Source organism: Gopherus evgoodei, chromosome 7 (genome assembly GCF_007399415.2).
Source record: "Gopherus evgoodei ecotype Sinaloan lineage chromosome 7, rGopEvg1_v1.p, whole genome shotgun sequence".
Lineage (NCBI taxonomy): Eukaryota > Metazoa > Chordata > Testudines > Testudinidae > Gopherus > Gopherus evgoodei.
The window spans coordinates 54,770,232-54,796,584 of NC_044328.1; the positions used below are offsets into that span (position 1 = coordinate 54,770,232).

Genomic DNA, 26,353 nt, shown 5'->3' on the forward strand with positions numbered 1-26,353 from the left:
GAAGAATGGAAGGAGTCAGATAATCACAAGGATGCAATCTTGAGTGAATGAGGATATAAAGGAGTTGTTAATGGTGAAGAGGTTTAGAAGGCAGGATAAATTCATTTTTTGCTATGTTTAGTTCAAGGCAGTTGGGGGATATCAGTGAGAGGAGAGCCAAGGCAAGAAGTCTTTTAAGCCCCGATGGTTGATGGGGAGATGTTGTTAGTAGAGAGTTACATTTGAATTATTGACATAGAAATGACACTGAGAGAGCAGGTGAGGTCACTGAAGGGCAAGTGTGTGAAGATAGAACAGCAGGAAAATGACTGCCATGTAATATTGGACTGTTAACTGTCACACACTACAGAGAACTCAAGGACAATAAGTGAAATATCCCATCCTCCTGTGGCTTGGGTGAGAAAGTCTTGGTGATGTGACCATGCTAGTGCACATAAATCAGGATGCATTCCATTGGCACCACTTTCAGGTCAAGGGTATGTTAAAGGGATACTGTGAACTTAAAAATCATACTTCCATTTTACTAATATAACTAGTACATACAGTTATAATTGGATTTTCTTTGTTTCAGTTTGTTTTAGTCTTTGGAAAACACTTTTTTGTATACTCTGTGTACCCAGTTCAGTTATTCGGTCTCTCCAGCTATTTGTTTTTTCGCATAAGCAATAAAGAAAAACAAAACAACAACAACAAAAAACAAAAAAAAACAACAGGAAATGTGAATGTAAAATCACAAAAAATGGAGAGAAATTTAGGGACAGGTGTAGTAATTGAAAATAATTATTTTTTAAAAATGTACTGGATTTCTTGTTGATCTGTGCCCCCTTTTTACTTTAGTTAACATGTATTGTTTTAGAAAATACAGTTTTTTTCATTTCTCATTTTTTATTAAATAGTTCTGCGAGTAACCAACTTAATATTTGTTTGAACACTTAATACAGGAAATACAATGTATAATTTTTAAAAATGGCCACACCCTTATGAACACATATTTTAATCTTAATATATTGTTTCTCTCAAGACATTGCTCTTCATTTGTCTGTTAACACTTTTATACAAGGATGCAAGAGACTGTTACTGTTGAAATGTAAACATTACCTTTGAACCCTACCTTACAGAAAGATTATTGTTATGTTTAGAAACAGCTTTGAGGCTGTATTTGTTGAAACTACATTGTTTGAACCAGGATGGATTTGATTTAAATCATGATTTTGTATGCGATTTATTTTATTTTATTTTATTTTAATTTTTATCCAGCCTGGTTTGAACTAAGGGAAGTATATTATTTTCTGTAACATTTTCTGCAGTTGTTTAACCAAGCAGATTTACAATACAAAATGGAAGAGTTCCATATTTAACTTTGTGTGCCTTACTCTGCATTTTGAAGTCGGCAGTGCTGTTGTTAAATGATTTTTGGAGCACTTCGTATGTGTGCAGTATGCCTCAGGTGGCATGTGACCACCAGCATTCATCACTGAATTTGGTCCACTGGTTGGATCATTAGCTTTCTCAGCCCAGACCACATACTGATGGGGAGGGTGTCTTGAATGCTGATTCATGCCCACCTTTGGAGCCCTGACACACTAACTCTGAGCACAGAGTGGCACATCTAAAATCTGAGCCTTGTTCCCATAGCGTTAGTGTATGCAATTTTGTTACATGCTTTAGCCTTGATATTTTCATTTAGTGCAGAACGAACATTAAATTCTCCATATTAATTATTAATTATGGAAGCAGTGTTAATATATTTAGCAGCCAGCTGCTTGTGAAAATAATTCTCCTTCGAGTGCTTGCGCATGTCAATTCCATTCTAGGTGCGTGTGCACCCACTTGCACAGTCGTCGGAGAATTTTGCCTTAGTGGTATCCGTAGGGTTGTCTGTAGCACCCCCTTGAATCCCCTGCTCATGTGTGGGTATATTAGGCGCTGCCAATGCTACGCCCTCTCAGTTCCTTGATACCACCCGCGACAGTTGGTCGGAGTGCCTTGTCTTGCATCGCAAGAGCATTAGCGGTTCTTTACAGCCCATTGTCTGTCTGTCTTTGTACAGTATATAGTTTGTAGGTCCTTAGTTAGCCATTAAGTTAAGTGTTAGGTTAGTTTGGTAGTTAAGAGTCCTTGCTCTCCTGGCTTCAAACCATGCTCGTTATGCAGCAGGCCGGTGCCTGTTAGTGACCCCCACGACAGCTGGTTGAAGTGCTTGTGGGGAGTCCCATAGAAAGGATAAGTGCAGAATCTGTAACAACTTTCACCCTAGAACCCGAAAGGAGCGGAATATCCACCTGAGGTCCCTCTTCATGGAGGCTGTGCTTTGTCCTGGGTCAGAGCCCTCCCCTTTGGACCCTATGCTAAGCCACTCGGCATTGATGCAGAGCGCCCCGCCTGATACCATTCCCTTTTGCTAGTGCTGCAGAAGCGACAGAAGAAGAGCCCTCTGGAACCAGAAGGGAAAGGGGCCTCGGGCAAAGGGCCTATGTCAGGCCATGTGCCCACTCTGGAGCTTTATGGGGGTACCCACTGAGGTTGGACCCTCAGCCCAGTCAGGGATCTGTCTCTGACTCCTGGGAGAATCAAGGGGCCCCGGCTTTTCCTAGGGCCTGAAGCAGCTCCGGCAGGTAAAGAACAGGTAGCCAGACTGGCACTGCAAACAACACACCAGGCACCAGACTCAGCTAATGCCCCAACACCTAAGGGCAAACAGATCACACCACAATGCAGGTCACCTTTGCCCGGATGGTCTCCCAGACATTGGTCCCCACTGGAGTGGGATCGCTCCCTGTCGTGGCACCAGTCTCAATCTCCCCAGTACCACTTGTCACGCAGGCACCAATCCTTGCCCTCACTTCGCCAGTTACCAACTAGAGTCAGTCATCAGACTCAGGCCTTGACAGCTCCGCCTTGACAGCTCGCTGGAAGGACAGTGTTCAGAGTTGGACTGGGATTTTAGCCCCTCTTCAGGGAGGGGTTATTCGCAGTTGACTAGCAAAACCGGTATGGCACCTGCAGCGACAGCACGGCAGCAGGGATAGTGGCCCACTCAATGGCCATACTGGAACCTATGGGGCGTGCCCGTAATGCCAGTCCCATATTCCTACCAGTCTTCTCTGGCCACCTCTGACAAAGTGCCCCCCGGCACCAGAGTTGGACCATGGTACCAAATCCAGTGCAGAGGCAGCATATCAGACTCTGGCACCTATGGAGCCATTCCTGGAGAAGGAAGGGGGGCCCGCCCCTCCCCAGGCGGTGCAGTCATCATTGTCATATCCGGACGAAGCGGTGGCGGGTCCTTCCCAAATGGGCAGTCTCCCCGACAACTTCAAGGAACATCAGGCACTGCTTAAAATGATGGCTACCAACTTGAACTTAAAAATTGAGGAAGTCGTGGAGGAGTCAGCCAACCTCTTTAATGTTATATCCTCCTCCACTCCGGCCCAGGTCGTGCTGCCTGTCCACCCAAGGGTCCTTATGATTTCCAAATCGCTGTGGCAGACCCCCTCTTCGATTCCGCCTACTTGTAAAAAGGCGGAAGGGAAGTATTATGTCATGCAAAAGGGTTCAAATATCTGTGTACACACCCTTCAGTGGCATCACTGATCATGTCCGCTGTTAATGAAAGGGACAGACGGCCAAGTCATTTGCACTCCGGAAAAAAAAAGATGCCAAAAGACTGGATTTGTTTGGCTGAAAGATTCATTGGCTGGCAAGCCTGAAATTCCGAGTGTCTAACTACCAGACACTGTTAGGCAGGTACAGTTTTAACCTGTGGGACTCTCTTAACAAATTCTTGCTCTCCCGCAGGACCAAGCCTAGGAGTTTGCTGCTTTAGTTGACGAAGGCACAGCCATGGCCAGAGGGGCCCTTCAAATGGCCTGGGTCACTACTGACTCAGCAGTCAGGGTTGTTGCCTCCACGGTGGCCATGAGGCGCAGTTCCTGGTTGTAGTCCTCCAGGTTACCCCTTTTGAGGGTGTGGGGCTCTTCTCCAAGCTTATGGACTCGATGATCCATGGCCTTAAAGACTCTTTTCTATACTCAGCAGGCCAGGAAGCCGTTCTGCCTTCCGGCTCTTCGGCCTCTACAGTCTAGGTCCTGGGGGACTCCCTGGCTGGTCACCTACAGGAGAAAGGATAGAGACATCAGGTCTAATTGGCGACACCCGTCATCTTCCCAATTGTCTGCTCAGCATGGCCCTTCCAGGAACCGAAGAACCCAGAAATAATCATTTTGAGGGTGCACTCGAGGACGATGGCCCAGTCACTTCCCACCTCCCACTCTCCTCAATCACCTCCACCCCTTCCTGTTGGCCTGGTCTTGGCTGACCTCAGACCGTTGGGTGTTCGAAGTAATATCCTCAGATTACACCAGGGGTCGGCAACCAAAGGTGGCACACGAGCCAATTTTTAGTGGCAATCTGCTGCCAGCTGGAGTCCCGGCCATTGGCTCCACTTAGCCCTCTGCCTGCTTGGATGAATGGAACCCTTGACCGGCAGCGGGCTGAGTGGAGCCGGTGGCTAGGACCCTGGCTGGAAGGAGCCAGTGGCCGGAACCCCAGCCCTGCTCAGCCTGCTAACGGTCTGGGGTGCCAGCTGCTGGCCCCTTGCCAGCCGGGGTCCTGGCTGCCAGCCCAGCTCAGCCTGCTGCCAGCCTGGGATGCCAGCCGCCGACCCTGCTCAGCCCACAGTCAGTCTGAGGTTCCAGCCACCGCCTCGTGCCAGCCAGGGTCCTGGCCACCGGTCCTGCTCATCCTGCTGCCGGCCCTACTCACCTCGCTGCACTATTATTTACTTTATATACAATAATACTTTAGTTATATAATATAGACTTATAGAGAGACCTTCTAAGAACGTTAAAATGAATTACTGGCACTCAAAACCTTAAATTACAGTGAATTAAATGAAGACTTGGTACCCCACTTTTGAAGGTTGCTGACCCCTGGGTTACACCCTGCAATTCGTGGCCGATCCTCCCTCCCATCTCCCTTCCTTGTCCCTCTTCGTGACCCTTCTTATGATCAACTCCTCGTCCAAGAAGTTGAAAACCTCCTGTGCCTGGGGGTGGTAGAGGAGGCCTTTCAAGACATGAAAGGAAAGGAGTTCTACTCCCGCTACTTCCTAATCCCGAAAGCAAAAGGGAGCCTCAGACCCATTTTGGATCTGTATTGTCCCAACAAATCTCTCAAAAAGTTGAAGTTTCGCATGGTATCCATGGCCTCCATTATCTCTTTCTTAGATCCAGAAGACTGATACCCCGCTCTTGACTTGAAGGACACTTATTTCCATTTTCTTAGGGCACAGGCACGTCCCTTTCATCTGTCAAGGTCCACTTGGCCACTACTTCGACCTTCCATCTGCCGCTCTAGGGTAGGTTGGTTTTCTCCCGAGACATAACTGTCAGGTTCCTCAAGAGCCTTGAGGCCTGTACCCACACATCAGGAACCCCATTCCTCCGTGGAACCTGAATCTTGTGCTATCGTGACTTTCGGGACCCCTCTTCGAGCCTATGGCTTCCTGCTCTCTCTTTCTCCTTCCTGGAACATTGCATTCTTGGTTGAGGTAACATATGCCCACTGGATCTCTAAGATTAGGGTGGTCACCTCAGAACAAAGACAAGGTCCAGCTGTAGTCACACCCAGCTTTCCAGTCCAAGGTGGTCTCAGTTTCATGTGGGCCAAGATATTTATTTATTCGGCTTTGGAAAAAAAGACAGATAAGTCGGAGGAGGATCATAGGTTGCATTCCCTAGATGTTGGGAGGGCACTAGCCTTCTACATTGAAAGGACCAAGCCATTCCGCAAATTGACGCAATTGTTCATTGTGGTGGCTGACAGGATGAAAGGTCATCCAATGTCCGCTCAAAGAATTTCTTTTTGGATCACTGTCTGCATTCACTGCTGTTACGATCTGGCAAAGGTGCCTCCTCCGGTGACTGTAACCACCCACTCAACTAGGATGCAGGCCTCTTTGGCAGCATTCCTGTCCGTCAACAGATAGATGTCCCACTATGCGGTCATCCAGCAGGTCTGGGATGCTGCTGCTTTGGTAGAGCAGTACTGCAAGCCTCTAGATTGTGAACTCTGAGCCCACCTCCAAGGATAGTGCTTGTGAGGCACCTAGAATGAAATCGACATGAGCAACCACTGGAAGAAGAAAAAATGGTTGGTTACTTTTTCGCAACTGTTGTTCTTCGAGATGTGTTCCTCATGCCTATTAGCCACCCTCCTATCCATCTTTTGGAGTTGCCGGCAAGAAGGAACTGAGAGGGCAGAGAGTTGGCAGTACCTAATATACCAACGCATGAGGGCGCAGTACTCAAGGGGGTGCTACAGCCAACCACTAAGGCAACCACTAAGGATACCACTAAGGCAAAAATCTCCAACGACTGTGCACATTGGCACGCACACACCTAGAATGGAATGGACATGAGCAACATATCTCCAAGAACAAGTTACAAAAAAGTAGGTAACTGTTTTTTGTACACTTCAGCTTGTCATGTGCTGTAGTAGCAGTGATGATTATCACTTTTTGATATTGAGAGTATCAAAATAGTTTACAAGTTGTATATCAGACAGTGGACCCAGCTAATTATAAGGTATTTTTGGTGGCAGCTGGAATTTTATTTTGCATCCCATTTTGCCTCTTCATTCTGCTGTGCTTATTGAAACCTAATCAACCTACTTGTATGTACCAAAGGGTACAAAAGAATAGTTGTGAGGCTGTACATAAGGTACCAGCATTATCCAAATACACATGATGAAAATGTATGATTTTTTTTTTCAGGCCAGGGGAGTGGTTAGTATTTCTGGGGAAATCAGATTAATTATAGTTAAAATTTCATTCATTAAAATTCTGCTTGTATAAAGATAACCTGTTGATTTAAACACCTGTTGAGTTTATGTAAAAAATATTTTATCTGTAATTATTTCATAAACACTTAGTGTTCAGATATAACTTTTTTCTTTGTAGCTTTTATTGACTAAGAGGGGAGCTCCTAGTTTTTCCTTTATCCTTCCTGTTGGCTCTCAAAGGCTACTTTGGACTACCCGTGCTTCTAACCAAGAAATATTGGAGGCAACTCAGTCCAGAGACTATCCAATTCTGTTTTGTCAGCTGGTCATAAAAACTCGCTTAAGAGGGACTGTAAGTTAGTTCCTTCCCTGGAGGCTGAGCATGGTGTTTCCACAAGACTCTCAATTTATTCTGGCCTGGGGAGCAACAGATCAAGCTTAGGCGCCTAATTCTGGCAGTGCCTGCTTATAGTGAGGTAGAGTGGCCTCCCTCTAGACTTGAGAGGGAGGGACCAAACCCAGCCCACTCTCCTCACAGGAAGTGTAAAGGGAGAGCCCTGTGCCTCAGTTGAGTCTGCAATAGAGAAGGAGGTGGACCTCTTCCAGGGAGCTGAATCTTCCGTGGGACCCTGGACCAGCAGCTAAGCAGGCCAGTGCCCTACTGAGTGAAGAGACAGAAGACCCCGAAGAGTGGCTGAAATGGCTGCCTCCTGTCTGCGAGGTGGCAAGACAGAACCTCAGCTCGACAGAGCAATGCTAACTAAGTGGGGTAGAAAGTAGCCCAGGGGAACCAGACATTGGGCAAGTTGTGGTGCTGGGAAGTAAGGCAGTGGATTTTGGTTTCCCTGCCAACCCAGTCCCCAGGGACTGCCTGCCACTAACATAGTCCTGGGCTGGGACCCAGTGTACTAAGGTGGGCTCAGGTCCCCCTGCTGTCTTAACTGCTCCCCATATCTGGGGATTGGCAACACACCCCAGGCCTGAATGCCTGTTAGTTGCCCCAGCCAGGAGGCTGCGACCCTAGTTTATTGATTGCTGTCTGCCATAGCCAGAAGACTTTAGGCTAAAAACTGGTTACTGCTCTTTTCCAACCTGACGCCAAACTCTCGACCGTTAATAGTTGTTTGCTCCAGCCAAGAGGCTGAGAGCTATAGACTGTTCGTTGGTCGTCCCCAGCCAGTGGGCCCTGAGACTGAACATTATTGCCTGATGCAGTGAGGTGGAGTTGACTCCCTTCCCACTTGAGATCAAGGGAACGCTACACTGCTCCTCTCCCAACTTGGCAGTATTTCACACTGTGATCAGATGAATCAACCTAAGATTTTGGTTTAACTTCTGCTAATAGCATTTGCTTGATGCATATGCAGAAAAGTAATTAGATTTCTATCTGCACCATTGAAAGTGGGAAGTGCTGAATAACACCAAATTAAATTATTGTTAATTTTACTAGGTAAAATCACAGGGCTGAGACCATCTTGTTTACAAAACGTTGGGTTTTATAAATTAGCTTGAACCAAATCACACTAGGTTCAGCAATGATGAACAGTATCTATGTTGATTCTGATTGGTTTAAACTGTCAATAACAAGTTACTTGCCTGTTGCTCTTTATGAATAAGGCTAAATTTTGTCTCAGATATTTTTAGTACAAGTCAGGGACAGGTCATGGGCAATAATGAAAAATTCACTGAAGCCTATGACCTGTCCTTGACTTTTTCTAAAAATACCCATCACAAAATCGGTAGCCTAGGTAGCTGGGGGGGAGGCGGGGGCATGGGCTGGGAGCTCTAGGGTTCCCCTCTGCTGACAGCTCCAAGCTACAGGGGTTCCTCTTGCTGCCTGCAGCTGGTGGGAGCTCCAGGAGTCTTGCAGTGGATGAGAGTAGGGGGATCCCCTCCTGTCAACCACGGGGGTGGGGAGCGGTGGATCCCCTCTGCCAACAGCGGTGGCCAGGAGCAATGGGCGTTCTCCCTGAGGCTGTGGCCCACGGGGGCAGGGAGCAGCAGGGATTCCCTCTGATGCCAGGTCCCGCCTGATGCCTGCGTGGTTTGGGAGCTGCAGGTTCCCCCATGCCTACTACAGCAGCGAGGAGTGGCGGATTCCCCATGCAGCCCATGGTGGCCAAGAGCAGCGGGGCTCCCCTCTGCCGCCCATGATGGTCCAGAGCTGCGGCTCCCTGCCTCCACAGGCAACAGGACCCTGCAGATCTCAGCCTGCGCTGGCTGAAGTCACGGAGGTCTTTGGAAGCCATGGATTCCATGACTAAATCGCAGCCTTATTTATGGAGTAACCTTGCCATACCCTTCTTAATGGTAGGCCCTGTGTTAATACTATTGCTAGAATTTGGAAAAGGGCCTTTGGCATCATTCGTTGAACACTGGAGGAAGAGCAAATAAATAAGCAGTCAAGAGACTCCCACATTTAACTTGTTAGCACAGGTGTTTGTCAGCATTTTATTTTATTTAACTTTTTTTTCGACAAAATAACTCTTGGGTTGTTTATTGTTTAAAATTAATTTTGCTCAAAGTATTTGAGAGTTCTTTTTTTTATTTTTTGCAGAAGGCAAATGGATTAGGACTCTATAGGATATCTCCCCCCACCCATCTTCCTCTAGACATCATTTCTGTTCCTGGGTTGAGTTTGAAATGCCCTCTGATTTGAAAGTATATTTCTATATGAAGGAACATAAATCCACACCGTGTAGAAGTCAAGCACAGCAGATTATTACGTACAGTGCTGACAGAGTGTCACCTTGCTTATTAGGGTCAGAGACACTGTCAGTCGATTGATTACAATAGAATATATGGATTTTCCATGGGCGAGGGAAAGTGACGAGGTTGGCAGTTCCACACCCCAGGAAAGGCTTTGCAGCAAGACAAGATAGCACATTAGCCAGTGGTTAAAAGGTTACATAATGTCCCTGCCCATGGTCTCAATTTAATGAGTTAACATTTAATTAATACTCTGATAAATGTATTAGTATAAAGTGTATATATATGTTAAATTCTGATCTGGGGTCCATAGGAATAAAGCAACTCATCTGATTGTCCAACAAATACATTCCTAGGGTTTAAAGCAGGGGTCGGCAACCTTTCAGAAGTGGTGTGCCGAGTCTTCATTTATTCACTCTAATTTAAGGTTTTGCGTGCCAGTAATACATGTTAACATTTTTAGAAAGTCTCTGTCTATACGTCTATAATACATAACTAAACTATTCTTGTATGTAAAGTAAATAAGGTTTTAAAAATTTTTACGAAGCTTCATTTACAATTAAATTAAAATGCAGAGCCCCCTGGAACAGTAGCCAGGACTTGGGCAGTGTGAGTGCCAATGAAAATCAGCTCGCATGCCGTCTTTGGCACACATGCCATAGGTTGCCTACCCCTGGTTTAAAGCAAAGAAACAGTGAAAGTATATATGTGTTTTAAGGCAGGCATTGGTCCCTGCGAAAGGGAGATGGGAGGATGCCATTTATTATACTGACGTGCCAACCTTTCATAAACTCAAGGTTGGATTTGTGGGAAGAACTTCTCCCTACAGAAGAAACTAGCACAATAGGAACAGCGATTCTTCGTTCAATATGCAACTCTGAATAAGACACAATTATTCAGGACTCAACTCCAACACCTGGTAATTTGCTGGCTAGGCTTATTTTATCAAAGCAAGTTTATCTGTTTACCCCAGCTTTCTCTTAGCTGATCACTGTTTGCTAGGCCTCTGGTCTCTTGACCAAACTCTGGACTTTGGGTCTGGAAAAGAGCTGGCACAGTCCATATACCAGGTTGTTATATAAAATGCACATGGATTTTAACCCTTCACTGTAATACAACACTAAATAAAATCATGCCATGTAGGTGACCATGGAGAATGAAGGTTCTGTAACAAAAATATCAAGTTGACACTCTTAACCTTTTGGCAATTACCAATATATGCAAACAAGTATTTTTGACCGTTGTCAGATTCAGTTATTTGTTAAGATTTTAATTTTTAACGACCTTGAATAGGAAAAGGTTATTCAAGTAGAGGGGGAGGGAGAGGAGGGATTGTGAAAATAAAATCCTTCTTTTGTTTTCTTTTAGGGGGTGTAAGGTGATCTGGAGGGGGAGATTGCTCGCTGAGGGGGAAGGCAGTATTCTTATGCTAATCCAGGCTCTGGATAAGGAACAGGGTAGCCGTGCAAACAATAGAAGTGGAGCCAGAAAGTCTGCTATGTAGTCTAGCACGCCTTGAAAAGCATGTCAGACAGGGCGCCTGGGGCTGCTTAGGGGGAAGGGCCCAAGGAAAGGGGAGAGCTGTACTCCAAGTTATTTTATAGAACTGGCAGCTGGCCAGAAGAGTAGAAAAACCTTACTGCATGGAAAACAAGAATTAAGATGGGAGCTGAGATGAGAGGGAGAAAGAGTGCCTGTAATCTTATTTTCCAGCATTTATATTAAAAGCATTGATTTTGCTGTGTTTTGCTCTGTTGAATATTTTTTTTCTTCATTCATGCCAAACTTGAAATTTGTTTTTTTTAAAAATAGTAACTATATTTATTTTAAAAGGCACATCCTCTAGAAATTGTGTAGATTTTAACACAATTGCCTCTTGTAAGTCACAAGTTAACTTATACTACCCTCATGTGGGCAAAATATTAATATAAAAAAAGTTTGCAGCTGAAATGCCAGTTTTGATTTAGCTACATAACTTTTGAAAAAAATGTGAGACTACTCATATTTGTTTTCTTAATCAAGCTCAACATTTAAAGAGATGAATTTTGTTTCCCTATATTCATCATGAAGTGACATATATGGACAAATGACAGTCAAACAGAATATTCATTTAAGAGATTATCTTTTGTCACTTTTCTGAAATACTCCTCTTGAAATATTGGATTTATATAATGCTGTCTACTTTGAGAGCAAAAATACTTACCTGAATGTTTTGTTGTATGGCTGTGTTTTGTGACTGTTTTATTGCTGTCACAGTAATAGATGATGTCAGTTCATTTAAATACAGGAAAACTCTGACCATGTAATTTTTAATTTTTTGCAGTGACTGTTGTACAAAACCTTTTTCTTTCTGTGATCAAATTCTTTAAGCGTGCTAAAGCACTGAGTAGGTGTGCTGTATGAAACTGAAAGCAATGTTGTGGTCACTTAATTAATTTGAATGTATTCTATATTCTTGCTAAAATAAAATGTATGTTTTTTAAGTTCCCTGTTCTGACTTCAGTGGGACTACTTATGTATATAAAAGTATGTAAGCCTGTGCAGCATCAAGGCCTTAGTTCTCTTCCTCAGTGTATGTTGATATGCCTTTTGCTCAGATCAAAAATGTGTGAAAAATCTAATGACTGTATGATATGGTCAAATTATGTTGATGGACGTTTACCAGAACAGCGATGACATCTAAATGAAATTTATTTATATTTAAATAGTTTCTCATTTTCTTTTTTTATTGTCTATGAATGCAAGCTTAATAAAAGCAGGTGAATGGCATTCTGTTACATTAACTAATATTTGTTCTGGTTTAGTTTGCACAATTTTTTAAACTGCATTTTCAGTTTGGATTTGTATTAAATCTGGGGATATGCCTTTATTTTGTTCACATTCACATCTACTGAGTTATTTGATATTAGAAAACCTGCAAAAAAACCTGTTTGTTAAACTATCATCTGTACAACGTGCTTAGGTATTGGCTGGTCATAGTATTACTAGTTTATGTTAGGAGGCATTACTGTCAGTTATGCTAGGAAGGAGCATGGATGTCAGCTCACCTATTATCCCAACTAGTGAGAGATGCTGCCCTTAATAGCAACCAATAATAGAGTTAAAATGAGGAAAATCATGGGTCAAGATGAATAAAAGTTTAGTAAATGAGGGTTCTTACTCAAATTAGAAAATGTAGGCTGTCTGTAGCACAATAGGATATGCATAAATCATGGCACTGGGAAAACATTTTGCTAAATTTCACTACTGTAATATTTTGGCAGAAATTCTAAGGCAATTATTTAATTGGAATCCCTGAATAACAGTCAGATGGGCCTGCAGGAATGAAGGGAGAGTGGTGTTCCCAACTAACAGAATTGTGCAGGACACAGTATAAAGCAGCTGTGCTGTAGTTTCTTCATGAGTAGTAACTTTAGGTATGAAACAATCAGCTCTGTCATAATTAAATTCTTTTTTAAGAAACTATACTAAGGGTAGAGGGGACATAACCTTTTCATTTGTGAAATGTTTTCTTGGGTGGAACAAAGTCCCATTCATTAATTGTTATTAAAATATGCAAGATACTGTTAGGTACCTCCCTCCAGTTATTTAAAAATAAGAAATCTTCAGACTTTTCCATTGATTATAAACTCCGCTGTTTCAGATATCAGAATTGTCAGACACGTATTCTTCTGTATGAGCAGAAGTGCTACTGCAGTACCTGGAAGTGAATATGTGCTATTCATGACTCTTAAAAGTGAGCTACAAGTGTTTATAAACATCCCACAAATAAGACTTCAGTGTTCTTTTCATTTCCTGGTATTGTGGCTGACAATATAATATGAAGAGAGACAAGGTGGGTGAGGTAATATATTTTATTAAACCAACTTCTGCTGGTAAAAGAGATAAGCTACACAGAGATCTGAAGAAGCTTTTCTTTTTCACCAATGAAAGTTGATTCAATAAAAGACATTACTTCATCCATCTTGTTTCTCTAATATCCTGAGACCAGCACTGCTACAACACACTGCAAATTCAGTGTGTAAACAGATACACACTGAATCTATCATTTTAAATGTTATAGGAGTTTGCATTGACAAATATGTCTGTCAGTCACGTAGCTTTTAAACCTATACTAATATTAAGAGTATTAAATTGAAGTAGCAAAACAGTTCTAATAAATCTGAATTATTTGAGTTAGGTCATGTTAACAAATGGAGACATATTCTGAACAGGTATAAATTGGCATAGTTCCCATTGACTTCATTGGACCAAAGTTTATTTACTCCAGGTGAGAATCTGTCCCATAGATTTTAGTTTCTTCAGATTTTTAAATTATAGTGACAATTTATTGTGGTTCATTTACTGAAACCAGAAAGCTGTGGTTTTCAGTCATGGGTACATGTACCCCAATAGGTACGAAGAGGTCTTCCAGGGGGTACATCAGCTCATCTAGATATTTGTTTTACAACAGGCTACATAAAAAGCACTAGCAAAGTCAGTGCAAACTAAAATTTCATACATACAATGTTTTGTTTATACTGCTCTGTAAAGTATACACTGAAATGTAAGTACAGTATTTGTATTTCAATTGATTGTTTTATAATTGTTTGGTAAAAATAAGAAAGTAAGCAATTTTTCTGTAATAGTATCCTGTGGTACTTCTGTATTTGTATGTTTGATTTTGTAAGCAAATAGTTTTTATTGAAGTGTAGCTTGGGGGTACACAAGACAAATCAAACTCCTGAAATGGGTACAGTAGTCTAGAAAGGTTGAGAGCCACTGCCATAAAGTGACAGTCCACTTAAAAACCTCTCTTGCTTGAATATTTTTATCTTATTGTTATTTTGTACATTTGACAGCACTTAAGTGAAGTTAGCTGCACTGTTTCAGTACAGTGTATCTTTTCCTGTTTGTCCACATTTTTCATAGAGACAATACTCTAGCTGAGGCCTTACTGGTATTGAGTAGAACAGAACAGTTACCTCCCATTTCTTACATATTACACCCAGAAAGATATTAACCTTTTTTCACAACTTCATGACTCTTGGCTCATGTTCAATTTGTAATGTACTATAACCCCCAGATTCTTTTCTGCAGTACCAGTGCCTAGACAGCCATTCCCCATTTTGTAGCTGTGCGTTTGATTTTTCCTTCCTACATGTACTTTGCACTGGATTTAATTTCATTTTGTTGACATCAGAACAATTCTCCAATTTGTCAAGGTCCTTTGAATTGCAGTCCCTCCCAGCTTGGTGTTATCCATAAATTTTATAAGCATGCTCTTCAAATATGGCATTATCCAACTCATTAATAAAAATATTGAACCGTACTGGATCCAGGACAAACCCATCCTTTCAGCTGGATATTTAACCATTGATAACTGCACTCTGAATACAGTTCAACCAGATTTGCACTCATCTTGTAGTAATTTAATGTAAACCACGTTTCCCTTGTTAACTTGCGAGAATGTCTTGTGGGACTGTCTAAAGCCATAATAAAATCAAAGTATAGCACATCTGCTGCTTTCCCCTGTCCAGTAGGCTAGTAACCCAGTCAAAGATGGAAATTAGGGTGACTTGGCATGATTTGTTCTTGACAAATCCATGTTTGCTTTTCATGATAATGCTATAAATTCTCTAGGTGGTTACAAATTGATTGTTTAATAATATATTCCATTTATTTTTCCAAGTGTTACAGTTAGGCTGACTAGTCTATAATTTCTTGGATCCTCCTTTTCCATGTTTTTAAATAGAGATACTATACTTGCCCTTCACCCTTCCGCCATGAGTTCTCAAAGATCATCACTGATGGTTCTGTGATTGCTTCAGCTCATTCCTTAAGTACTCTAGGGTGAATTTTGACAGGCCCTGGTAACTTAACTTATCTAAATATTCTTTAACTTGTTCTATCCCCATTTAGCTTGTCTTCCTTCCCCCTTGTTGTTAATGTTAAATGGCTTTAAATGTCTGGTCATAGTTAACCTTTGGGATGAAGAATGAAGCAAAATAGGCATTCAATACCTCAGCCTTCTTGTCCTTTATTAGCTCTCCTTACCCACTAGATGATGGAGCTACACTTTGCTTTGTCTTTCTCTTGCTTCTAATGTGTTTATAGAACCTCTGCTTTATTGCCTTTTACGTCCTTGCAAGGTGTGGCTAGTTTAGTGCATCAGCTTTTCTGATTTTGTCCCTACCTGCTTGTGCTGTTCTTCATACTCACCTTTAGCAATTTGTCCACTTGTATGGTTTCTTTTGGGGTTTTAGGTAATCAAAATGCTCCTTTTGCAGCCTTATTGATTTTCATACATAGTATCTTTCCTTAGGATTGGTAAGTTTCTTGTTGCGCCTTTGATATTGTCTCTTTGAGAAACTACCAACACTCCTGAACTCCTTTTTCCTTTAGATTTTCTTCCCATGGGACCTTTATTGTCTCCTTTTTTGAAATCTGTTGTCCTTGCTCTGTTGCTCTCATTCCTTCCTTTCCTTAAAACTGCAAGGTTGGCATCTTTGCCTTTGGATGTAAAATTTTGTTGTTGTTTTTTTAAATAGGTGAATATTCACCTAATTTTTCTGGAGCTTTTTGTAGGGATCAAACATGGCCAACCCATGTATTTTTAAAGGTATTAAACTGTGTCTACACTAGATGCAAGGTTATGTTTAAGATTATGTTAACGCTTTCTCAAGCACACCCAATTTTCCTAATCTGGAAAAGTACTTTGTAGATAAGTGGAGAACAGGTAGTCTTGACACCTATTTTAAATTAAAGACATGATGTATACTTAAGAAGACAAGCTCAAATGAGGGATAAGAAAACTTTCAAGACTCATTTGTGACATATCTTGACCTCAAGAAGACCAGATTTAACATTAACATTTCAAAAAAATTGGAATTAAGTATAAGGATAATATCTCACTTCTGTAATGAAAACAACACCCCAAAATTAGAAATAAAACAGTACTAAACTTCCAATGTTATTTTCCATGCTGGGCAAGTTCAGAAAGTCAGAAGTAACTTATAATGAAGTTTTTACAAAAGTGTGTAATTACTGTATTTCCTGTTTGCATGGGGGATGATATTTTTAAATGATTAGAATATATATACTCTTTTTGATATAGGAGTAAAATTAATCATATATTAGATGAAACCACACACTGAAGATTCTTTTAATTCTGTGTTGAAGTTCTATTTTGAAGTAATGATTTGTGCAAATTATGCAGTAAGTGAACTTGCTCAAAGTGTCACCCACCTGTGTCAATGGGTGGGGAAACTTGATGGTGCCAGTAGCAAAGAGGGACAAGCCCAGAAGCGAAGGAGGAACACACTCTGTGAGGGGCACCATTGTAGCTCCTCCTCCCCTCCTCTGGGAGGCTCTTACACAAGTTGGAAGGGAGAAGTACTGACTGGCCAACATCCCCCAGCTCTTGGAGTACGGGCTATGTGATGTGGAACCACTGTTGGGTCCGTTCCAGCAGTGAGAACTATACAGGGTCAGACATATGAAGACCCATTGACACCAATGGATCATTAGAATAACTCCATTTTCTCAACTGTAGTTTATTTAAGAAACTTATTTAAGGCGGAATACTAGTAGAGGTGGTGTGGCATGTTTTTACAAAATACGGTAATTTTTATGACACTTGACTTCAGCAGTCTTCTCTGAAATCCTTGCTAAGAAGTGAAGTGGGACCACAGTTGGGTTAGCAGAGTGCAGGATAGTAAGACCCTACTGTACGTATTATACCTTGCAAACCTCCATAAAGAAATAACACTTCAAAAAATAATTAAACAGTACATACCAGGTTATGCTGCTTACTAGAACTTGAGAAGAAATCATAGCTCTTTTTACCCTTCTGCATTAAACAGAAACTCAGCCGACTCTTTCATTTTAAAGTATTTTATTGAGAGTTGAAATTTCTAGACGACTTCTTTCTCCTGAAAATTTAACAACACAGGAAGTGACAACATTCATATTTAATATTGCTATATTGATGTTTCTTAATTACAAGGTTGCATCCTTACTGATTCCCAGACACTAATGTTTAATTTAAAAATGAATTATTTCAAAGAATGAATATTTTGTTTTTATGTTGCTTAAAACTTTCACTAAAGATAGTAATTAGTGTTTTATAGTTTTTCAGAATGTTTGCATAGTGTATTATGTAAAGAGTACACACCAACATTTCTGTCATTACTTTTTAAATATGGAAGTGTGTCCTGCAAAGCCTTATTAATAAGAAATATCATTGCATATTATGTTGCAGTTAGGGACTTCTCCAGTGTTTTATGGCTTTGTGGCTCATTAGCCACAAATATATTCTTCCTCTGCAGCAATTCTGCGTGTTTCTTGTGATGAAGCCTCTTTGTTACTTCATAAGAAGTCACAGATGTGTGAAAAGTAGGCCACAGGTCAAAGGCTGCATGCCCTCTACCCGTACATATTGAAAGTGACAGACACCTCCCTGCTCTGCCACTAATTTGCCTCCATGTTAAATGCCTCTGAAGCACTAATTAAAATGAAAACTACTTGGGTCCTACCAACAAACTGATTGAGTTATTTATGGTGAAAGTGGTCACCAACAGTAATTGCAGTACATCCTTGAACAAATACAAATTTTTGCATTCTAGAATAGCGCCAGGCTGACAGGGGTCATGGGGTTCCAGCCCACTGAAACAAGAGGCCAAAGAGAGGCAAAAAAACAGTGTTCTGTTCATCTTAATACAAAATCTCCTTTGTCTCCGTTAACTGCTTAGGTGTCCGAGTTCTTTTTAGTCCTTTGAGACCTAATTATGCTTCCTTTAATTAATCACTGTAAAAACTTCATTAGGGAAGAATATGACTACGACTGCTGAATTTTTATTAACCATAATACTTGTCTACTGTGGTTCTGAAAAGGTGATTTTCAAGTTTGACTGTCTTTCCTATTTCTTTTCGGTGAATGAACAGATTATAAGTTTTTTAAACTTTATAGCCAAGTGCACATCCATGTAGCAGCCGTGATTTTTCAGTGGAGGCTTACTGTCTACACAAAACTGCTCATGGGAAGCCAGGAAGATACTAATGTTCTAAGATGGGTCTAGAGGGCATATTAATAATTGATTTAACTGGTGTTGCATGCTGGAATGCAGCATCTTTTTCAGAAAGTTTTATAATGCTTTGGCTCTCAAAAAGAGGGCACAGATACTATACTTTGTTAGATGTTTCTTAGAGCCTGAATGTAAAATTAAACTCACTAAATATATTTTTAAGATTAAGTTTTAAAGTAGTCTTGTACAGTACGCCTAACTTGTTATAGTAGTAAAAATAAATGGTTAATTTGATGACTTTGCCATGTAATTATATTTTTCATTGACCTGCTGGCTGCTCTTCAAGCTTTTCCTGAAGTGTGATTTTGTCGCAGCAGAGCCCTGGCAAATTATAGATAAAAGTTCTTGCTCACTGTTCAGTAGTATAATAGGAATAAGTAATAATAGGTTTAGATATAACAATTTTTAAACAGACTATACATACTAATGTATTCAACATCATGATACCTATATGTGAACCTGAATTATATAGTCATCTGTTGTGGGCTAATAATCTTGATACACATTTTAGAATGTTATTTTGAGCCACATGTATTCCCAAGTATTTTGTTATATATTTTGAACAGTAAATCTTATGATAATTAAAACTAGCATTTATGTTGGGGCTAATCTTAATGTATTCAGTAGGCTAGTTATGTTCTGTCCACTGAAAACATTTTCTGCATTTTTTTTTTCATTTTTTTTAATGTTTCAGAAGGCTTGGAGGAATTTTAAACTGTTGCTAAACACCTTAATTTCACTTTCTTTCAGGAGACAAGTTGGAATATTTATTAAATCATCACTACTGTCAACCACCAAATCTCATCAGGCTTCACTGAACAAACCAAGTTTAAATTTGTCAAGCAGCAGGGCCAGTTGCTAAGGGTGACAGTGCACAGGAAGGATTAAAAGTGAACAATGACTCAACTGAAAGTATACATCAGATTACTGGGAGCCTATCTGTTCATCAGTCTTCATGTTCAAGGTAAATTCATATTTGGTTAAATAATCTCATTGTTTTTTACTAATCTTTCATTTGGAGTGGCTGTAAATTCTAGTGGTTTTGTGATATGGGTCCTGTTCAAATATCTGAATGTACAGTACTGTTCTTTTACAAGAGTAAAGTTTGTGTGGCTAATCAGTTGCACGATTGTGTTAGAAGATTGTGAGGGAGTAAATTTAGTGACAAGTGTATAAATTGATTTAAATTTTAAATCTTTTCTGTCTCTTTCTCAGTGTGCATGAGTGGGTCTCACTAATGGTGATTGGTATCATGTCTGCATAAAAGGGATGATTTTATTTATATTTCCTTAGGCAAATGTGGATAACTTGTATTTTCTTTGAGTCTGATATCATAAGCACATACAGATGTTACTATGAACAAGTGATCAGTCAGCCTCAAATGGTACAAAGTAGTACCCAGAATTGCAGATAACTATCCAAGCTACAAATTACGAAAGTGTGAAAATCGTGTTCTGAACATATACAGTAGTGTTTTGCAAAGTTCATTACATATGTGCATCACTACTTACCCTAGAAGTTTCCAATGAGTACTTTCAAGTATTTTGGGAAACTAGGATGTGGTGGTAAATGGGATCTTCCTGCTGCTTTCCTTGCGGAAAAAGTTTCCTAGCCTAAGGGAACATATAAACGACTAGGAACCAGGAGGGCTGCTTCTACTCTATTCTCAGCACTTCACAACTCTTATTTTGAGTGGTCTGTTACTACAACCTTGATGGCTGAGTGTGGAAGTTGCAGTTTAGCATAGAAATATTTATTGAGTGGTAGTTTATGGCCTTGTTGTAGTGGGGAAACTGCTTTTCATTTGCGCAAACTATGAGATTTTGGAAATCAAGTGCTATGCATGCACATCAGTGTTTCTATTATGTTTAAGAGCACACCTAAGAGAAGATATGCTATATGTGCATCCACTAATGGGCAAGGAGAAATCTTCTGGTGTGAGGAGGAGACCTATAGCATCAGTTTCTTCAGAATTTAAGCTTTGAATCAAAAACAAAAACCTGGAAAATTATAGTTTTATGGTTGCACGAGGCATTCACAAGCATACACAGGGCATACCAGAGTAAAGTTCTTTCCTAAGTCTACAGACAGCTCCAGTACCTCTGCATTGATCATAGCTTTGCCAACCGCTGTGCAGTTAACAGGACTGTAGACGATTTGACTGCTATTATTTAGTGCATATATGTAAACTGGTTTACAGTTTCTTGCCAGACACACATCAGTCACTGCTTGATGTCATATGGATGATTCAATATTATTTTTAGATGTCACTTCAGCTGCTTTTTCTTCAAGAGTAAGAGCCCTTCGAAGATGGAATTAGATGTAAAGGGAAAATTATTTTGTAGTTTCAAGTGATGGGTCTTCTCTGTAACTTGAAGTCTTCAAATCATGATTTGAGGACTTCAGTAACTCAACCAGAGGTTAGGGGGTCTATTATAGGAGTGGGTGGGTGAGGTTCTGTGGCCTGCTGTGTGCAGAAAGTCAGACGAGATAGCCGGTGCGTATGCCCTGGATGCCCCCGTGCTGTCCCACCTGAAGGCATCAAGGGCAGAGTGGTCTCTGCTGACCCTCAGTTTCTTCTTCAGTAGTGAGAGAGATCCCCTGTCTGATTCTCTGCACCCATTGTTACTTTGCTACTCTTTTATATAGTTAGATTAATATAGGTTTTTCAGGGTTTTTGGGGTTTTTTGTTTTTTTTTTAGCAGTAGACGTGACACACACCCCAAGTTCTTCAGTCATATTGTTGTGATGTGATTGACATAATTATGATGTATTTTATGCAAGGTACGTCATGTAGGGTGTCGTTGGAGAGATTGTAATTTGCTGAATGTGCTTGTCCTATTTGTATGCATGTATCATTTTTGTATCTGAGGTTATGAATATTAACCATGTATCTGTATTTCAGGTGTAGTTGCACTTGGGTGGTGCCCACTGGACAGGATGCTTTCGATCTGGATGGTGGGTGGGGAAGGAAGGGCCTGTTCTGGGCAGTGGGCCATTGGGAAAAAACAGAGGGCCTTGGGGGGAGGCTTGTCTCCCACTGGGGGAGCCTTCCTGAGGGCGCTACAAATGGCCGCTGAGTGATGGCTGCTGTGACTCTGCAGGGACATGTGGTGAGACCATGTGTCTTTGGACTCCATCTTGGGATGTCAGTGTTTTTCCACGGACCAGTCTGGTAACCAAGGGGAATCGGGGGAAATGCATATTTCAGTTCCCTACCCCCCACTCTGTTCCCAGCCTTGCTGGGCTCCCCCCTCACCTCCTGTCCAGCCCCATGGGCTCCCCCCAGCTCGCTCACAGGTCATGTCACATAGAGAGAAAGTTTCTCTCCTGGCCCTGGCCTGGCCCTGCGGGGCCGTGCCCCTGCCAGAGACCGAGCAGTGCCGGCAAAGAGGGTGGGAGGGACTCACCGCGGCTCCAAGCTGTGGTTGAGTTGGGCTGCCAGTTATGGTCCGCGCTGCTCCGGGCTCCTAGGAGGGGTGAAGAGTGGAGCTGGAGCCCTCAGCCAGCTGACTGAGGAGTGAGTGGGCAGAGGGGAGGGGCCAGTAGGGCAGGATCGGGGAGAAGCCTGCCCACCCAGCGCTGGAGAGGAGCCAGAGAGGAATCCGTGCTGCGGCCAAGTAAGTCCCTCCACAGCCAGCAAGGGGGAGTCCCTTGTGTCCCCCCCCCCCAGCTACAGCACCCTAGGCATGGGCCGGCCTTGCTCAGCACTGTCTACCAGTACTGCTGTGGTGACAGGTTATCTCTTCAGCTCCAGTGGTAGAGGAGACTCAAGTTCACTCTAGAATTATAGATAGGGTATCCCCACCATTAGAGCAGTACTCATTTTCTTCCTCCCTTTCAGAATTCAGTTACAGGGTGTCCTCTCCCTGTGCACCTTGTTCCCATTCATGACTCCTTACTTGTCTGACTAGACTAGGGAATCCAGGAGTTGTCACTAGGGTGACCAGGTGACAAAGGTGAAATATCGGGATGCGCGGGGGTGGAGCAAAACAAAAAAAAAAGCCGCCGGAGCCCCCACACACACCAGCTCGCCTCGTCTCCACCTCCTCCTGTAGCGGAAGGTGCCCCAGCTGGTGCAGTCCTGCTCACTTAGACAGCAGCATTGCAGGCAGGCGTCATCTCTGCCCTGCACAGAGCACCCCGGGATTAGGAAGTGAGTGGCTGGGGCATGCTCAGCCTGTGGCCGCTGTGACCCCACCGAGTTGCCCTGCGCGTGGGGCGAGTCTGTCCCCACGTACAAGAACGGCCTGTAATGCTGACCCACCCACGGCCCGTCCCTGTGCTGCAGCCCCGAGGGGTTCAGGGCAGGGCACACGGCACGTGCAATGGCTGGGCAAAGGGGCCGGGGGACACAGGAGCCCTCGAGGAATGGGGACCGCCAGCAGCCCCAGGGCAGGGGGCCTGTGGGCAGCAGCTCTGCCCCTTAGGCACGGGGTCTGGGTGCAGCACTGGTGCCCTGGACAGCCACCCCCCAGCCTCTCCCACTTTCATGCGGCTCGGGACGCTGGACAAACAAGCAATTTTGTCCTCCCCAAATCCCCGCCCTGGCCCTGCCTTCTTCATGGCTGTGCCACGCACGCTGGTGTCACCCTCTCCCTCCAGCGCTTGCGCTGCCATGCAGCTGATCAGCATAAGCCTGGGAGGGAGGAGGAATGCGGCATGCTTGGGGAAGAAGTGGGGCCTGGGGAGGGATCCAGTGGGGCAGTGAGGGGGCAGAGCCAGGGTGGGGATTTGGGGAGGGATCCACTGGGGGAAGGAAGGAACAGAGTCGGGGTGGGGGGGCCATGAGCCCCTCTGGGCTCCACCTGTGCGCCGGAGCAGAGGGCAAAGTTGCTTATTTGTGCAGTAGGACAAACAAGCAAATATCCAGACAGTCCTGATAAAATCGGGATGTCTGGTCACCCTAGTTGCCACTATAAAAATAAAGCCATGGGTTCTTGAGGAGAGAGTGTCTTTTGACCACTGCAGATTTCAGTTTACAGTGCTGTTTAAAGCATGGAAACCTCAAAGAGGAAGATGTTGATGTGATTGTTGAAGACAGACATCCTTTTTTGCACATTAACTATTTCCTATATGCCTTAATTAGAACAGCTTTATTACCAAGGAAATGGAATCCTAGTTCCATAATTTCACAGTGAAGAGACTGAAGATTTAAGAAAGGTGCTGTAGTATTTTGTCATTCATTCTCCTATGGTTATAAAAATGTGCCCTCTGCTGAAATTTTGCATGGAAGAACATCATTCTCTTTTTATTTGCCTATTAAAAATTAAGTTTGGCTATTTAAATTTTAAAACAAAATTTAAGAAATAAGTTCACAGTTTAACTCTTGTCTGCTGATCCTTGCTTCAAAAGAACAGGGCAGCTATCTATATGAATGTCCTCAGAGGTCACATGCCTGGTACACGGGATGTCACTGGAAGGGGAATATTATTCTAAATTTGTCAGGCTTGAGAAAGCATTGAAGTGATTAAGACACTTTCTTTACACTCCAAGAAGCTGAAGATATTTTTTAAAGGGAAAGTGCTGACATATATGCGCATTACCTAAAATATTCTAAAGCAAAATCCGCATAACAGTGCATGTTAAATCATTGCTGTCCTCAGCCTTGGTATTAGGTAGAATACTGGTAGATTTCAGTTTTGTTGTAGCAGATGCTTTTCAGAGTCTATGTCCGAACGTACAAAAATAATCTTTAAATGAAAGTAACTTCATAAAAAAGTCAGTCTAGCTGTTGTTCACAGGGAAGGATTTCCCAGAGTATTATTCCTGTTCAGAGCAACAGGAGAGAAAAAATTAAAAACAACAAGGGATCCTTTTTATTCTTAGTAGTTAGATTATAAGATTCTAAACATTTATCTACAATTGACCAGCATAGCTATATCAGAATGATTCTACCATAGTTACACTGGTATAACTCCCTATGTGGTTACACTGTTCTGAAATAAAGATTATTTGGCCAAACCAGCTGTTTAAACTGTGTAAGCTTGACTCTTTTATAAGACCATAATATAAGACTGATGTGCTGACACAGTTCCTGCTGCTTCTTCTTTGACTATCAGGAGTAAAGGATATCCTGAAAGTTTCTTAGTCATTTTGTGTCGAGTTTCCCTCTACAGAACATCTTGCCTTGTCAATTTTTTCTGTCTTGTATCTGTGTAACTAGTCTTTAGTATGATGTCATTGATTCCTTTCAAAGACATATTTGATGCTAAAGTTCCTGAGGATCAGAAATAGTTATTTCTGTGCCAGACCACTCTCTTGTTAGGTGAATCCTCCTTCCTTGCCAGAAAGCTCATGTTTGCATACTTTCCAAAGCCCAGGTCCCAGAATACACATTACTAAACTGTGATATTTTCTCTCTGTTAGGATGCATACAGCCAAGCTTTGAACTTCCCATATCTCTACAGGCAGTAAAATAAATAAATGGTAACTCGTGCTGAATTATTAACTTTATGAAATCATAAATATGTAATGAAGTTGTTTTGTGTGAACTGTTACACTAAACATGCCTTTTTAAAAATTCAAATTATTTGCCAGCAATACATTGGTAAGCAATTCTTCGCAAACAGATGTACCTTGAAAGGAGTGTTTTGGAGGTCTCCTAGACCATCCTAGTAGCTATTAAAACTGAAGCTCAGTTTCTTTTCTGATTTACAACTCATTTTTCTTCTCACCCCCTAACTTCACCAAAATCAAACTATTCCACTTCTCATTTTGCATGATATATTTTTCCCATAGTAAAATTTCTCTGAAAGGTTTGGGGTGAGGGTGGGGTGAGGTTACAAATTTCTTTAAAGATGCGTTCTTCCCAGATTCTCACTTCTGGGTCTTACCTGGCTGTCAGAACTACCACAGCTGTTAAAGGATGTTGTCCCCTAAGGCTGCAATAGCAGGATAGGGCAGAAGCAAGGTCCTCTATTGTGGTGTAGTACAGTTGTCAAGGTTTTTTCCCCACTTTGAACTTTAGCGTCCGAAAAGTGGGGACCAGCATGATCACTTTTAAGCTTAATTACCAGCTTCAATTTGGTACGTTGCCACCAGCCAAGATATAGTGTTTGGCACACTTTCTGTTCCCCCAAAACCTTCTCTGGGGAACCCAAGACCCAAACCCCTTGCATCTTAAAACAAGGAGAAATAAACCATCCCCCTCCTTCCTCCCACCCCAGACTTTCCCCTCCCTGGGTTGCCTGAGAGGCTACACTGATCCAAACTCCTTGGATCTTAAAACAAAGAGGAATTAACCATTCCCTTCCTTTCCCCCCCACCAATCCCTGGTGAGTTTAGATTCAATCCCTTAGATCCAGGAAAAATCGATTAGGTTCTTAAAGAAAATTTTTACTTTTTCTTTCTTTAATTAAAAGCTATCTCTGTAAAATCAGGATGGTAAATGCTTACAGGGTATTCAGATTCATGTAGACTAGAGGGACTCCCCCGCACCCCAGTCTGATATTCAGAGTTACTGCAAACAGAGGTAAAAATCCTTCCAGCAAAATACACATTTACAAGTTAAGAAAATAAACATAAGACTAATCTGCCTTTTCTAGCTAGTACTTACTATTTTGAAACATGAGAGACTGATTCAGAAAGATTGGAGAAAACCTGGGTGCACGTCTGATCCCTCTTAGCCCCAAGAGTGAACAACGAACAAAACAAACAGCACAAACAAAGACTTCCCTCCACCAAGATTTGAAAGTATCTTGTCCCCCCATTGGTCCTCTGGTCAGGTGTCAGTCAGGTTCACTGAGCTTCTTAACCCTTTACAGGTAAAAGAGACGTTAACCCTTAACCATCTG

General features: G+C 42.2%; 1 protein-coding gene across 1 annotated transcript in view; it reads left to right on the forward strand.

Moving 5' to 3' along the window:
* BMPR1A (bone morphogenetic protein receptor type 1A) overlaps window positions 1–26,353 on the forward strand; it is a 203,232-nt gene that overhangs the window by 97,728 nt on the left and 79,151 nt on the right. Inside the window, exon 3 of the mRNA XM_030570181.1 lies at window positions 19,308–19,521. Within this exon, the coding sequence (XP_030426041.1) occupies window positions 19,455–19,521 (67 nt within the window). The 5' untranslated portion in view covers window positions 19,308–19,454. The remainder of the gene's footprint in view (window positions 1–19,307; window positions 19,522–26,353) is intronic.